The following is a 17583-nucleotide window of genomic DNA, read 5'->3' on the forward strand; positions in this document are numbered from 1 at the left end:
CAACCAAGGGCGTCAAATATATGTCGCCAAAGGAGACTTTTTGCATCAATAACAAACACCAAAGATACTGGACCAAGTGTTGCTTTTTGTGACACGATGGGAGTGAGAATAGTAGTTTTTAGAGGTTATTCATGTAGAGCCTAAACAGCTAAACATAGAGAACTTAACATCTAGAGACCTAAAAAGATACCAATATCCTAATCCTATCAAACTAATGGCTGATGCAAAAGAAAACGGTCAAAAGTTTGGTAGTTCAGTGAAATCCAGTTCATAACTTTAAATCCCTTTCAAGCGAGGAATCTGCATAAAGTTAGAAAGTTAGAAAAGACATGACAGTGGTAACATGATGGTTTACAGAACAGGATGTGGTGAAGAGATGGAGCTGCAGTTTCTCACATCTGCCACAGGAGGGCGGTCAGCACCAACACACTTTCCATCAGTTTAAAACCCTTTAGTGATATTTAGTACAGTATGTTTTAAAAACTGCTGTGACAAATCAGTCAGCCTATTAAATTTAAAAAAAATCATGACAGACGTTATTATATTCAACAATTCAAAAGTGAATTTGTCACAAACGCAAGCAGTATGTACAGTGGCTTCCTCCTAAAGACGAGACAAAAAATTAATTAATTGATTGTGGAATAAAGAAATTAAGGCATGAGGTATTAAAACAGGAAGAAAGATTAAAGATTAAAGATTAAATTAGTCAAAATCAGAACCAGAAAGGAGTTTATTGCCATAGTAGTTACCCTACGTGGAATTCCCCTTGGTGATCGGTACACACACACACACACACACACACACACACACACACACACACACAGACAGACATGCACACACACACACACACACACACACACACACACACACACACACACACACATACAGACACACACACACACACACATACAGACACAGACAGACACACACACACACACACACACACACACACACACACACACACACACATACAGACACAGACAGACACACACACACACACACAGACAGACATGCACACACACACACACACACACACACACACACACACACACACACACACAGACACACGGACAGACAGACAGACATATATACACACACACACACACACACACACACACACACACAACATTAATAAGAATAAACAATAAATCCAGAAACAGAAACAAATATATACAAAACAGCTGTTTAAGTAGTTAAGCACTGTGTGCAATGGGTAGATGTATAGTCCAGGATGGAGGTTAGTGCATGGTGTTGTGACTAAGGATAAATATGAGTTAAAATGTCACAATTCTAAGGCAATAAAATATTTTGAGTGTGCACGACAATGGAAAGAGATATGTGCAGGATAAACAGCGGATGTATGGAGATCTGTGGCCAGCAGGTGGCGCCAAAAAGCAGCAAATTAACAAGCATGTCCCAGTCTGGACTTTGTTTTAAAGATTGCATTGTGACACAGGCAGGGAAGAAGTATTCAAATCCTTTATTTCAGTAAAAGTACTAACACCACAGAGTTAAAGTCCTGCATTAAATATGTTACTCCAGTAAAAGTCTGTAAGTATTATCAGGAAAATGTAGTTAAAGTATTAAAAGTAAACAACTCTCCTCCCATTTTAGGAAATGGAAAGCAGTGAAAGGGGGGGCGTTGAGGTGCCCTAGTGGGGCGTTTGTGTGAAGGCTAGTTTAAACCAAAGATTCACAATAACAATACATGTTTACATTTTAAACTACTTGCAAACAGTGGTCTGCAACATTAAAACCTGCCAGTTTACGGCACTGCAACTGGACGAGACAGTGCATCATAAAGGCCTCTTTACAGTTGCCGTTGACCTGTCACACGACAATTTGACGTCAAAATGACGTGAAGTATACCGAACCTCTGACTCTTCTTCTCTTCAGTGCTTCTGTCAGCTTTGGAAATGGGACTTCAGAGCATCATCTTAAATGAGCTCCGTACTTCAGCGTGAAGCTGCGTTCAGATTTTTTTTAAAAAGCAATCGCCGCAGGGTGGTGCTTTAACCCCCCAATTGTAGCACAAGTAGACTTTATATTTCACACTAACAGTTTTTACTCGCAAGACAGGCAATAGCAAACATATACTCTTCTAAGCATAAAAAAAAATTCAAATAAAAGCCGAGTCCGAATTAATCGCCTGTCACTGGCCTGGTGTGGCTATAGGTGAGTCTTCCCCCACTCTGTGCCTACTTTAGCTGTATAGATTATTATTATATGTTTAAACTTTTGTCAACATATGCATGCTGCACCTCGTTATGATAGTTAGATTCGACATATTTAGGTTGTTCAGTTAATTTTGCGGGAACAGATTCAGATTTAACAACCAGCATAGTAAACATGAGACTGAACAAAGTGGCAGCTTCATAACTTTGAAGCTGTCGATTCCTCAATTATTTATATTCCTTTAGTCTGTAAGGATGAAAAAAATTATCCAAGTTGTGAATGTTATCATGTGAAGTCCTGTCATGTATTCTTCATTATCTCTTTTCACTGGGTGCGCTTGTTTATGTCACCTTGGTGGAGACAAAATATGTTTCCCTGCATTTCTCTGTTATTCAGTAAGGTAATTCAAATAATGGTTTCAATCATCAAGTTGACAGCCTTTCAAATCATTGCTGAGTAAGAGTTTTGTGCAAAAATAATTAAAGCTACAGTTGGAACAATTCGATTATAGATTTAGATTTGAATGAAAAATAGATTTGAATGTAACATTGCTAGCTGTTTCTGATTGGCTACTGTTAGTGTTTGTAATACCTAATTAAAGTTTGAATGTTACATATGTAGTCGTTGTGATTGGCTGTTGTTACCTAATTTAAATTTAATGTCAAATGGTGGCATTTTTTTAAACACCTGTAAATATTATTTCTATTCACATGGCTTTTTTGATACCTGGGAAACTAATAAATATGTTGTTTGTCATCAATGATATGATCTTTTGATTATTTTTTATAATAATAGTAACAACAGTAATAGGCCTAATATTAGGACGTAAACATTATTATTCGGGGCCTACATCTTATTTGATGGGGGGTGGTTAGGGACCTGGATAATGGATAGGGGGGCTATAGCACAAAAAAGGTTGAGAACCACTGATGTAAAGGATCCAAACAGTTGTGTGTTTAATGGTCTAATCATTTCAGCTGGACTTGTAGGCCGTTATATTGTTGGCAAGTTTCATTCATAATAAAACATCAGATTTTATAACATATGTTTTGTGTGCAGGAATCTTAATGTGTAAAGTAACTAGTAACTAAAGCTGTCAGATGAATGTAGTGGATCAAAAAGTACAATAGCCTATTTCTCTCTGAAATGTAGCGGAGTAGAAGTAGAAAGGGCATGAAAAGAAAAGACTGAAGTAAAGTACCTCAACATTTGGACTGAAGTACAGTACTGGAGTAAATGTACTAAGTTACATTCCACCACTGGCCACAGGAGGGCAGCCTTCACCATCAGTTTAATTTAGGAACCTGCAGTAACTGAAACTGAAATGTTTGGTTGTAGTTCAGTTAGTGAAAAATCAAGAATCTCATGAACCAGACCTCAGTAGGATTTATTTTTGGCAAGAAAGGAATAAGTATTTTTTTCGATTTTCGTTCTACATTTTTAGGGGTCCAAGGTCCAAAAATGCTGCGCGTCAAGAAGCTGGCCGATGCCCATCTTTATGCAAATTAATCTGTTGAACGTGACGCAACTATCCAGTAGAAGTAGACGAAAATCTTTCAAATTAACCTTTGTCGATCTGAAATGAAGACAGATTCAGCAACTGTATGGCCTATTTCTTGCTTAAAATGTTTTCAGAAATACATTTCGATTTCGACTATTTTTGTAAAATATGAGATCGTATTCTGTCCATCGCAAAGATGGATCAGTACTGTGAAGCTCTGTACCAAATGGGGTGAAGATCGGCCCTTATGAAGGTAGACACATTTTTTGGCGTCCTATGTAAATGGATTCATTGCAATTGACTACAGAGCTTGCCGCTCGCGTGTTGCGATATTTCCTGGTATTTGCCTCGCCGCCGTCATGCTCTGCGTCAGGGAGGCGTCGACCCCATCATAACTGCTTGCAGTTCTAGTTCCTTTCTTGTTTTAGTAGTTTAATATTACCTTAATGCTGCTTCTCTCTCCAAATTGTTCTTTGGTGTAACACCCCCCTACAAAATTTCAAAAAACTAGCTGCTGCAATACGTTTGTGCCCTAGATGTATGAAATTTGGTAGGCGTATTTATCATAAAGAAACTCACAAGAAAGCCTCTTGGAGCCATCCTCTAAATCCAACAGGAAGTCAGCCATTATACATATACTGTGCTTTCTTAATGTTCTGTCCATTTGCAGGGATTGTAACAAACTCCTCCTAAAGATTTAACCCGATTGCAATAAAAAAAAAAAATTATGCGAGCAAAGAAAGTACATCGAAACACTTAAACAGAAATTCTCTTCGGTTATCTTTTAGAGAAGATTCTTTATAATAAACCACCAGTGTGAAACAAAAACACGTAACCCACAGAAACAATGTGAGACTTGATCTTTATTGACCAACCTGAAGCAGGCTCAGTTTAAACTTTACAGCGTCTGATTCTGCTTTCATTCCCATCTAACTGCGGTTGATCACGTTTCCATGTTCGTCCAATTCCTCCGTGATCACCACCACCCTGGAGGTCCTGGTGGAAGTGCTGCAAAACAGAAAATGCATAATTTAGTTGCTAAAAAGTTTTGAAGAAAATTGGACGGTGCAACAAGACAGGCCTGCTTGGTTCTTTCGGGGAATGATTGTAAAGATTTACTAAAAATATCTTTAGGGCATTTCCTCTCTAACTGGGATGTTTTGGGATTGATTGGTGGGATTGCTGTGAACGAAGTACACACGGAGATACACTGGTAAAAACCAATGAGGTTTAACCATGTATAAGCTAATTTAAATAGCTCATGTTATTGTATTGTGTCAACAGTTAACTTCATTTAATATTGGATGTGGTGTTTTCTTTTGCGGGGTGAAAATGTTCCACCAAAACAAGTTCCTTCCTGAGACTATTTGACTAGACCTATACTGCAGCCAGCCACCAAGGGGCGATCCAGATGATTTAACTTCAAGTATACAGTCTCTGCATCAACCCCTGATTTATCCTCAGAGCTGCTAGCATGACTGTAGACTTTGTAGATGTTTTGTAGTCCCCTCAGCTCACCTCTCTCCGTCCAGCAGCCTCCTGTACTCGGCGATCTCCATCTCCAGTCTGGTCTTGATGTCCAGCAGCTCAGCGTACATGGCCCTCTGGTTACCCAGATCGGCCCTGAGGTGGGACAGCTGCTCCTCCAGACCCTCCACCTGCCTCTGGTAAGCTGTCAGCATGTTGGTGTAGCGGCTGTGGGTCTCAGCCAGATTCGCCTCCACAGCTCCTTTCTGTTCAGGAAGAGGTAGGACAGTCACACTTTACAAAAATCAAATCTTTCCTGTATTTTTTAACAACACTGCTCTACATCCACTGTTTTTACGGTATGTGCGTTAGCACAAAAAGCTGATTGCTGTGCGTCACAATACAGCGAGTGCAAATAAAACTGCGGATCTAGAAAAGAGTCTCGGTCAGCTACGGAACAGCAACGGAGAGAGAAAGCTGTGTAGAAATCGAGGATGCTATGTCGGCGTCGCTCCATCATTGTAGCAGACGTGAATGGAAACATATCCAACATTAGGGGTGGGAATCACAGAGTACCTAACAATACGATACATGGCTCACCATACAGATAATATCCCAATACAGTAACTCTGCCATAATCAATGTATTGCTAGACAATCCTATGATGATCTATTACGATATCGGTCCAACTATGAATACAAAATGGAAAGGTTAAAGTGGCTATATGTAACTTTTTCAACCTGATCTCACAGAAGTCCATGAAATGAACCTTAACGGACCCTTAACTCAAAATCTGTGGCAGTTTCACAGAATCGCAAAATATTCCGTGATGGGCCCACGGAAGAATTCCATGAAATGAACACGGATCGCCGAACATTCCGTGATGGGCCCACGGAAGAATTCTGATAAATTAACACGGCCCCTTAAGTTAAGGAAAAGGTCGTGGGTGGGCTTACGGTTCCGTGACACGCGAGAAGAACGGGACGGGTGGGTTCAGGAAAAGAAGAAAGCGACTTCAGGAAATGTGACATGCGGGACACGATCCCCGGTCTCCTGGGTGAAAGTCCTGTGTTTGACCCATCCACCACCCCAACCAACCTTCTTATGCAGAATTTCGGCCTTACATACTACTCGCTACCGTAGTCGCTCTTAATGCTACGTCATCTTCTCATTGACTTTACATTGGCATTGTTTTCCGTGGTGGCCACATGGAATTTTCACACATTCCGTGCCACCACCATGTATTGCGCCATTAACAGTTCGTGATCATTTCACGGAATTCTGTGAGACCAGGCTGAACTTTTTAATGTTTCTAAAGCTCTGTCATCTTTTCATACAATGGTCCTAAATGACACAAACAGTGAAAAGAACGCTAATTTCATATAGTATTTAGTAATGCCTCTGCCCGGGTCCGATTTTTCCCGCAAAGTCACAGAATGATTTGCGGTAAGTAGACGGCGCTACAGAGAACACATTCTGATGGGTCACAGATTTCTGTGAAAGCCTGTGTTAGCGTATCCAGCCTGTTGACCCAGGTAAAAGGAAGCAGGAGATTTCTTTATATAGGCCTACTTGTATTTTAATGTTATTTTAGAAGTTATCTGTTGTAGTTATGGCCATCACAGGAAAGAAGAAAATTAAACAAAGAACAACTAACAGCTGAAAGGGAAAGTGAAAGATGACGGTCAAGTCAACTTCGGTCGGGCTTTTAACAATTACGGGCTTGTAAATGATTCAAAACCCACCCCGAATTGGCCCTCATGTATGTCTATTTCATTCATAAAATAACTTTATGCGTGATGTGGTTGTACATCAGTAGCCAACATTAAATTACGTCCCCCTTCCATTTAGTGCCCAGTTTTTATTCCTTTCAGTCTGTGTTTGTGTTGGCCTACTATTTTCTTTTCCCTTTTCCCCCTGTACTTGTGTAAAGCGTCCATAGGTTTCATGATATATACATCTAAGTTATTACTACGTTGGTTGCTACAACAAACTCTTAATGCTATGACTCAGTGACAGTGATAGCCTGTTTAGCTCACGATACATCCAAAGTAGGCTAAGTTACCGTATGCAACACTTGAAATGTAACGATGCATCTGTGACTTGTTCTCTTATTGTAAATGAATGATTTTCTGTCTGACATTCATCATGACTATATGACCTCCCAGTAATGGTAAATCAATATTCTACAGTGGGGGATACAGCACCGTAAAAAGACCTTTACGACAGCAGGTGTGGTAAAAACACTACCGCTTTTGTCCAAAGCGACAAAAACTGGAAGTAACATATAGCCACTTTAAGTGCAGGTTTTCTCAAGTACATCTCGCTGCAGTCTGCGGGAAGGCGGGGCTTGACATCAAGCTTACGTCATTCCCCATACGCTCGAACGGACCAAGACAGCCTGGTAGAATTTTTTTACTATGAAGAAAATTATTTGGATAAATGCCATGTTTTTTATTTTGAATCTTTTAATTTTATTTTAAAATTTTATATCTATAAATGTAAATGATCTGAAAGAAAACCGAATAGGCTAGTCACCAATTTAAAAATGACATGAAATTATATTTTAAAACTTTAAAAAAGGACTGACAAATAAGAAAGCCATCCGGACTCTGAACATTTACAATGCCTTACAACCTCTTTAATATAAATTTCATGCGCCCCTTTTTCGTGTATGTATGTATGCATTTAATGTTTTCAATGTGTTTATGGATCTGTACTTGAATAATAAAGGTTTTTGAAGACAAAAAAAAAATTAAAAAAAAAGACAGCCTGGTAGAAGCTGATATAGCCTCTGATTCACATTAGATAAGAAACTGATGATGTAGGCTAAACACAAATGATATTTCATGCAACAGTGAAGTTTTCATGTAGTTACTACTGATTTCTGATTTTGAAATGATATCAAAATTTGAAAAATGGGTCATTTTAAACCTTGTTAATATTGATGACAATGTGTTCAAACGGAAAACGAGCCATATTTCATTTAATTTAGCCCTCAAAGTAGAATGGTGTGTTGTTTCGTTATGGACTTTCATATCAACAGCAAGAATTCAGTCACAACCAAATGTACAAAGGGGCTATTTTGCTTTAACAATTAACAGGTGAACCAGAAGCATACAGGTGAAACTCGAAAAATTAGAATATTGTGCAAAAGTTCATTTATTTCAGTAATTCAACTTAAAAAGGTAAAACTAATTATATAGACTTATTACATGCAAAGCGAGATATTTCAAGCCTGTATTTGTTATAATTTTGATGACTATGGCTTACAGTTTATGAAAACCCTCAGAAAATTTGAATATTGTGAAAAGGTTCAATATTTTAGGCTCAAAGTGTCCCACTCTAATCAGCTAATTAATCCAAAACACCTGCAAAGGGTTCCTAAGTCTTTAAATGGTCTCTCAGTCTGGTTCAGTAAAACTCAGAATCATACGAGATGCTCCTCGGATATTACCTGCACAGTAACACACCTAATCTAAGTATTTCAAAAGGTCAAACACACATACAGATGTTTAGATACAGTAAAATCGCTACGTGATTACCGTTATATCCGAGGTTTGAAGTTGCATTTTAACAGCAGTGCAAGTTGCTGCTGTGGTTTAGCTGAAGCTAACGCAGCCTGAGCTTTCACGTTACAATATAAAAGGTGTTGACCGTTGACTTAGCTAGCACGCAAACAGTTCATTTACATGTCTACGAGCATGTTAGCAAACTACACCAAAAGACAAATACTGAGGGATATTGATAGAAAGCAGGGGGAACGAGTAGGCTACTTCCATACTTTTTAGCATTGGCTAATTAGCAACCTGCCTGCCATGATCAGATGTAGCTTCCGAGCTAGCTAGCAGCTAGCCCCAGAAGCTCATGAAAACAAGGCTTTCACCGGAGCAGTCTTACGTTATTTCCGAACCACTCTTTTCGTTTCAAAGTCGGAAATCAAATGAACGAAAAAGTACACGGGCCCAATTACAGTTCACTGTTGTTGCATGAAATGTCGTTTGTGTTTAGCTTACATCAGTTTCTGTCATCTAATGTGAAACAAGAGGATATCAGCTTTGATACCGTCTTGGTCCGTTCGAGCGTATGGGGAGACGACGTAGGTAAAAAAAAAAAAAAAAAAATGACTGACTTGGATGTGGGCGGGGCTTGATGTCAAGCCCCGCCTTCCCGCAGACTGCAGCGAGATGCTCCTCGGTTTTCTCTCTTTATTCACTGCAAGTCCAAACTGTTAAAGTTAGTCAGACTGTAAATTGAAATGACACAACTACATAAATATTGACTTTTCCGCAGGTTTTTAAACACTTTTATTTAAAGGTGCAATATGTAATCCTGACAGCTAGTGTACATTGTACATTGCAGTACAGATTCATTGGGGTCATTTTTGGATTTATTACAGTAAATGTATTGGACCTTTAACTTTTCAAGTCAAAACTATGAATTTGTAGGTTGAAGTAAGAACTTTAAGTAAAAACTTTTTTAAGTCCAAACTAAAATTACTAAAATTACATCGCAGAATTTTATTTAAAAGTCACAAATTGTCCAACATAAAAAACAAAAGTCACTGTTTTCTATGGGTTTCTGGAGGACTTCAGGGCTCCCCCCTCAAGGATATGTTACATTTTTTAATTAAAAAACTATTTCACATTATTAACATATGTGTCTAAAATGTTGAAAAAGCTAGAGCAGATAAATGAATAACACTCAAAATGCTCAAAGACAAAATAAATCTTTTTTTTGACAATTTAGTGTTTTCTTACCTTACTGGTCTCAGACTGCAGTTTGATCTCCAAAGTCTGAAGAGTCATTCGAAGCTCTGAGATCTCAGTCTTTGTCGTCTGCAGAGTCTCGGTGCTCACAGCCACCTCTTTGTTTAGCTCGACCGACTGTGAAGAACAAGCAATGATATTATTGATCAAATATCAGGGTTTTTATACAGTGATGGAAGTGCTTTACAACAAAGTGAGAAACCACAACACAAAGGAAATCAAGCAGACATTTGTCTGATGAAAACTGAGCATTCACATGATACAGAGGCAGCAAATATCGAGAGCAAAAGTACATGTGAAAGCAAAACAAAGTAAAAGCATAGAAACAAAACATGTAAGTATGATGATTAAACAAACAAAAATACAATATATAATAAGACAAATGAAAAGCATAGGAACAATAAAACAGAAAACAAAGACTGACAATTAGTTAAAACAGTGCTCAAATAATCTTTCAAAATGTCCACAGAGCTATTATCTCTTACAGGGGTTTTTCTGCATAGAGAAAGTTTTGGCACCCACCCACAAAGATGTTTTTTAGCCAGTGCCAAAGGAAAATCACCAGCGCCAAAGCTGGTTTTCAGTAGCAGGCCTCCCTACTACACTACTACTGTATTCAACATCACTGAAAATCAATGTATTTCAAAAATAGAAAACATTACACTTGATAAGGTTTTGTATTCATAACACTATTGTATTATTGTACATAACAGTACTGCTAACAGTAATAGCAGTTACCTTAAGTCACTCCTACATTTTTTCACTTTGTTTTTCTTGACATAAAGACGTTTTTACTATACATTTGTGTCTAAAAATGTATCAGGAAATTAAGTCTTTGTGTCCCCCCCGAAGGCCCACTCTGAGCCAGAAAAAAACCCTGTCTTATATTCTTGGATAAAGATTTCCATAGTTAAGGTGAGTTTCGATTATTTGTGCGATAGCTTGCATTAAGAAAACCAGCAACAGAAGATCTAAAAGGCCGTGAAGGATTATAAAACGACAAAGAATTAGTAATGTAGGCAGCAGTAAGCAGTGGAAAATATTTTTAGTAAAATGAAATTAAATAAAATGGTATGCTTTTATAAAAATATTTTGAAAAACTCGGCTGAAGTGAAAGGTTATTGCCAGGTTACAGAAGGGGGCAGCAGTGAGTACATTCAGGGCAGGACGTAGGACTTTGTGGTAGCTTTTAGCATTTTAGCTTTTCAGCATTCACACGCATTTTCTGCAAGAAATGCATTTTCCCAAAATTCATAGAAGTCATAGAACTTCAAAACAGAGACTTATGAAACTTTAAAACAAAAAACTGTTTGTAGACCGAGCTGTAGAACTTAAGAAACTAAATTTTAAAAACTTTAAAACAACGTAAAACTTCCTGTTTTAAAAAACAATACAACTTTGTTGTCAGTTTACACTGAAATTCAATTTGCGTTCCTGAGCAGCTTCGCTCAAAAAGAATAAAGAATACACAGAGTTAGACAACAATTACACATATAGTACAAAGATTTAGTTCAAAAACTTTAAAGTTTAAAAACTTGAAAAGTAAAACTTATAATACTTAAAACAAAACAAAGTTAAAACTTCAGAACAATAAAACAGGGGGAAGCAGTGAGCCCATTCAGGGCAGGAAACAGGACTTTGTTGTCTCACCTTGGTCTGGAACCAGACCTCCAGCTCTTGGCGGTTCTTTTTGGCGACGGTCTCGTAGTGTTCTCTGATTCCAGCCATGATGGCGGACAAGTCCTGCTGCGGAGCTGCGTCCATCTCCACGTTCACCTGGCCTCCCACCTGGGCTCGCAGGGCCAGCAGGTCCTGCAGGAAGATGCCGATAAAACTTCTGTCTTTTTATCTTTTTATGCAGCTTGTTCTCATGAAGCATAAGTACATAAAGCTTTGAAAAGTAAAGCTCTGTAATTCATATGTATTCCACGTATTAATTACTGTCAGCAGCACATTGACTGCTGCTGTATAAGAGCGTGAAGATCCTTGTAGGGAGGAGGTTGGGGGCGATGTTTGGCTCCTAAAACACAGGGCTTTCAAGAGGAGAGCAGAGTTAATGTCCTGGAAGAAGTTAAGGAGAAAACACAAGACTTTCCCCCAGGAAACAGGTGTTCATGTCCTGAAGAAGTTAAGGAGAAAACACAAGACTTTCACCCAGGAAACGGGTGTTTATGTCCCTGAAGAAGTTAAGGTAATACAAATTAAGCGATAGCAGTTATGGTTTTTGCACTAGAAGCAGGAGTATCAAAGGTGCCCCTGAGCCTCATCTCTGTGAAAACAACTCTCTGAGAAAGGAGTCGTCATGGCAACCTTTAACTGCAGTTAGTAACACAGAGCTTCTTGAGAACTACTACTACTACTTCACCTACTTCTTACACATTCAAGCCAGCAATCCAGTTTAGCGTCAGCCCTTCAACAGAACATTCACACAGCATTTCCTCTACTCTCTAATGTCTAAACTAGTCAGTTTGGTGTCTCAACTTAACTGTCCTGGCCGCATGACAATTTCTTTGTCGGCTAAAGTCAACTGCAACAGCCTCTTGAAGGGCCGCCACCTCACTGTGCTGTGTAACTGGCCCACGGTCAACTTTGTTTTGCTAGATTTAACTGTAAAGACCGAACCAAAAAGGATGAATTGTCATGTGACCGGCTGGTGATCGGCTAATTCTGTTGGATATCATACAAACCCGTTAATGAGAATGAGTAGTTTAATTTATCTTAATGTCTGGTTTCAGTGGTCTCACCTCCTCATGGTTCATCTTCAGCTGGATCAGCTCGTCTTTCAGACCCTCCACCTGAATCTCCAGGTTCCTAATGCTCAGGTTCAGCTCCTGCAGAAGCTTCTTCAGCCCGGCAATGTCGCCTTCCACTGACTGATGCAATGCCAGCTCGTGCTCATACCTGGAAAAAAAACACAAGAATAAATTCCAGAAACTCACCTGAGTGTTGGAATGATTGGGAAGAACATACTCACAAAAAGACAGATTGAATCAGATGGTCTTGATGCAGGATTGATCTTAAAGGAACTTAAACACTTGAATCAGATGGTCTTGATGCAGGATTGATCTTAAAGGAACTTAAACACTCACTTGACTTTAAAGTCGTCGGTAGCCAGCTGGGCATTGTCAATTGTGAGGACAAGGGCAGAGTTTCCACGAGTTGCGAAGTTGATCTGAGCAGGAAGGAGGGGAAGACACTGTATGAACAACTTTTTGTTGATGTACAAAATGTAAGTTTTTTTTAAAGATTGAATTAAATCTTATTTAGAGTGTTAAATCCTACCAGAAGTTATCTCAGGACTTTACAGATAGAGGAGGTCTAGACCACACTGTATAATGTAGAGACCCAAAAATCCCCCCTAAGAGCAAGCATGTGGTGCGACAGTGACAGTTGGGACACAGAAACAGATATACAGAAACATGATTCATAATAATTATAGCAGTTGGTATGATGAGCAGTGGGCAATTAAAGTAACAATAAAGATAATAGAACTATGACTAAACATGTAGCAGTGCAGGGTGTAGCAGGGGGTCAAGCCGGACCATGGCAGCAGCTGCAAACACAATTTAGGTGCCACCCAACCCGGTCTCACACCAGTTCGTAAATAGTCACGTTATTTTTATTTATTGATTTGTGTACAGGTCAAGATTTTCTCGTTTATTTCGTGTACAGATCACGATTTTTGAACGTTACCATTTCACGAACTGCCATGACACTGGGCTGCTCTGGGGGACGCAACAACGGGGAAATTAAATACCACAACGGGGAAATTAAACGCCACACGCCGGCGACAACAACAGGACGAACTGCCACACAGGGACACGATCCCCAGATGCAGGGACACGATCCCCGGTCTCTATGGCACGCAACAACGGGGACATGAAATGCCACAACAACGGAACGGTTGAGGTTAGGAAAAGAAGAACTGGGAAAGTACCTGTCCCAAGCAGGACACGCCGACAACAACGGGACGGTTGTGGTTAGGAAGAGAATAACGCGGAAAGGAACTACAACACGCCATACGTGATCCCCGGTCACCGGGGTGAAAGTCCTGTATTGTTTGACCCATCCACCACCCCGACCAGCCTCCCTACGTGGATTTTCTGCTTTTCATACTACTCCCTACCATTATCATGCTGTGATCACGAAATATGCTTCCCATTTAAATACATTAAATGAAAATTCGTAATCACCACACGAAAAAAACGACATAATCGTGTCCTGTTCATGAATCAATAGATTCAATAACGTAACCATTTCACGAACTGCCATGAGACTGGGCTGTGCCACCACAATCCAAGATGTAAAACAAAGTCAGACTACATTAATACAAATTCAAGTCCTTCAAAGTCATCAGTCTCAAGTCAAAGTCAAGTCATTTTTCAATGTAAGTCAAGCAAGTCTCAAGTCCTCAAATTGGCGACTCGAGTCGGACTTGAGTCAAGTCATGAGACTTACTTGTCAATCAAGCCAGACGAAACCAGTCAGTTAGCTAAACTTTAAGCATGCATTAAAGATATAAAATCCTGGATGACCTATAATTTTCTGATGTTAAACTCAAACAAAACTGAAGTTATTGTGCTGGGCCCCAAACACCTCCGAACTTCATTAATTAAAGATATACAGTAGCTACCCTGGATGGCATTGCCCTGGCCTCCAGCACTACTGTCAGAAATCTACTAGTTATTTTTGATCAGGATCTATCCTTTAATGCCCATCCAAAACAAACCTCAAGAACAGCCTTTTTTCACCTTCGTAACATTGCTAAAATTAGGAACATCCTGTTTCAAAACGATGCTGAAAAACTAGTCCATGCATTCGTTACTTCCAGGCTGGACTACTGTAATTCCTTACTATCAGGCTGCTCAAATAAGTCCCTTAAGACTCTCCAGCTGATCCAGAATGCTGCAGCGCGTGTTCTGACAAGAACTAAGAAAAGAGATCATATTTCTCCTGTATTAGCTTCTCTGCACTGGCTTCCTGTAAAATCCAGGATTGAATTTAAAATCCTTCTCCTGACCTACAAAACTCTAAATGGTCTAGCACCATCATATCTAGAAGAGCTCTTAGCAACTTACTGTCCCACTAGAGCACTGCGCTCCCAGAATTCAGAGCTACTTGTGGTTCCTAGAGTCTCTAAAAGTAGGATGGGAGCCAGAGCCTTCAGCTCCCAGTCTGGGTTCGGGGGGCAGACACCGTCACAACATTTAGGAATCAATTGAAAACCCTCCTCTTTGATAAAGCTTATAGTTAGGGAGTGAGGAGTTACAGCGTCTGCCTAGCCCGGCCCACCTGCTTCTCTTCATAGTCGTCAGATTCACTATTATTATCATATTTACAGAAAGAAACTGAACAAACAGGTTCATATTCACAAAAAAAACTGAAAAGGTACATATTTACAGAAAGAAACTGAACAAACAGGTTCATATTTACAAAAAACCCCGAAAAGGTACATATTTAAAGAACAAACTAAACAAACTGGTTCATATTTACACACTAACGATGATCACCTGATGTTTACTCGAGTTCACCAGGTCTTATTTATGTACAAACTCCACATTTGAGTTCAACCAAAAATAACCATCTAGATTCAGATTCAGATAACTTTATTAATCCCCAAAGGGGCAATTCAGTTTTACAGCCAACCCATCCATTAAGGGTTAAACTAACTTAAAAAGTGCGTTAAAAAGTGCATTAGCACACAATCTATATAATGTAATGTTATAAAATAATAAATAAAAAAATAAACAACATGTGTCTCCTAAAAGAAGAATACTTTGCAAATGCAAAAAAATGCAGAAAATGCAGTTTTAGCCTCTTACATGGCGGTTTCCTACTTTCTTCTGTTTTATATCATAATAAACTGAATATCTTTGGGTTTTGGACTAAGAAAACAAGACTTTTATCATCTTGGACTTTGAGAAACTGGGATGGAACTTTTCCACTATTTTCTGATATTTTATAGACCAAACGAAACAATCGAATAATTGAGACAATAATCGGCGGAATAATTGATAATGAAAATAATTGTTAGTTGCAGCCTTGTGTAACACTTTTCTGTGTTTTTATGTTGCGAGAGAGAGAGAGAGAGAGAGAGAGAGAGAGAGAGAGTGCAATTTATTTCCTGTTTTTCCAACTTCAAACAATGTCACCAAAGGAAAACTTTGTTAACATCTGTCCAACATATTTCTCTTTGTTCATCTCACTTCAATTATTAACAAATTCTCATGTGCAATTTATATAATCAAAGATCGATACTTGGCGTCCGTGTATCGATACAGTATTGTCGATACATTGGTACAAAATGCTGCTGCACGTCTTTTAACTGGCACACGCAAGTACGAGCACATTTCACCTATTTTAGCTTCACTCCGCTGGTTGCCTGTCCATTTGAGGATTCATTTTAAAATTCTTTAATTTGTTTTTAAAGCCTTGAATGGCCTTGCCCCACCTTACCTCTCTGAGCTGCTGCACCCCTACACTCCCAGCCGCTCTCTCAAGTCAGCTGACCAGCTGCTCCTGATGGTGCCTAAAGCTAGGCTTAAGCTCAGAGGGGACAGAGCGTTTGCCAAAACTTTGGAATGGACTGCCTCTGCACATTAGACAGGCCTCCTCTCTGTCTAATTTTAAAAAATCTTCTTAAAACCCACCTCTTTTCTCTGGCTTTTAACACCAGGTAGATTGTTGATCTTATGTGTATACTTGCATATTTGTATTGTGTTTGTCATATTGTATTTTATTTATTCTACTTATTTCTGTTTTATCTTTTTGTGCAGCACTTTGGAAACCTTGTGTTTGTTAAAATCGTGCTATATAAATAAAGTGAATTGGATTGGATGGATTTTTTTCCCCAACCCTACATCTAAAGAGGCTTTTATTTCACTAAACTCCAAAATCCAGCCTATTTTCTGTATTTTTGTGCCCACCTTTAAATATATATATATATATATATATATATATATATATATATATATATATATATATATATATATACACTTTATGAAGCCAATACGTTGGCAAACTCATTTCAAGCACCAAAACTATTTGTCCCCATGAGTAAACTTTTGATTTCTCAATAAAGAGATTTGTGGAATTCCCAAAAAGTGAACATCAACTTTTCAGCCTAAGGGCCAAGTTACAGTTTCTCTTTACACATTGTTCTGGGACATATTTCGGTCCCTACTAAAGTCATCCGATTTTCTGTCTTTCTGTGCTCACCTGGTCCTGCAGTTCTTTGATGCGGACGTAGTACGCGGTCCAGTCATGGCCCTCAGGTTTGGTCTTGTTCTCCAGGAACTGTCTGATCTTCAGCTCCAGGTCGGCGTTTGCCCTCTCCAGGCTGCGCACCTTGTCCAGGTAGGACGCCAGGCGGTCGTTGAGGTTCTGCATGGCCACTTTCTTGTTGTCGGAGATGTCGACGGCGCCGGCCATGTTGAAGCTGGCACCGGCACCAGCACCGGTGGAGGAGGAGGAGGAGGAGAAGGAGGCCTTGGAGACACGGATTCCCGTCCCTCCGGCTCCTCCGTACACGCTGCCGGCTCCCATGCTGCCGACCCGGCGGGAGGAGGAGGAGGAGGAGGAGGACATGAGGCTGCTGCGGCTGGAGAAGGAGGTCATGGCTGAGGGTCGGCTGGTCGTCGGCTCTGAGTGGAGATTGAAGAGCTGCTGGGA

General features: G+C 39.5%; 1 protein-coding gene across 1 annotated transcript in view; it reads right to left on the reverse strand.

The window, feature by feature from the left end:
- Nucleotides 1–17583, reverse strand: part of LOC116049982 (keratin, type I cytoskeletal 13-like) — a 511520-nt gene extending 493937 nt beyond the window's left edge. The window contains exons 1-6 of the mRNA XM_035996645.1: nt 17131–17583; nt 13002–13084; nt 12657–12813; nt 11563–11724; nt 9904–10029; nt 5198–5409 (exon numbers count right to left, since the gene is read on the reverse strand). Of these exons, the coding sequence (XP_035852538.1) occupies nt 5198–5409; nt 9904–10029; nt 11563–11724; nt 12657–12813; nt 13002–13084; nt 17131–17529 (1139 nt within the window). The 5' untranslated portion in view covers nt 17530–17583. The remainder of the gene's footprint in view (nt 1–5197; nt 5410–9903; nt 10030–11562; nt 11725–12656; nt 12814–13001; nt 13085–17130) is intronic.

This window comes from Sander lucioperca, chromosome 21, assembly GCF_008315115.2.
Source record: "Sander lucioperca isolate FBNREF2018 chromosome 21, SLUC_FBN_1.2, whole genome shotgun sequence".
Lineage (NCBI taxonomy): Eukaryota > Metazoa > Chordata > Actinopteri > Perciformes > Percidae > Sander > Sander lucioperca.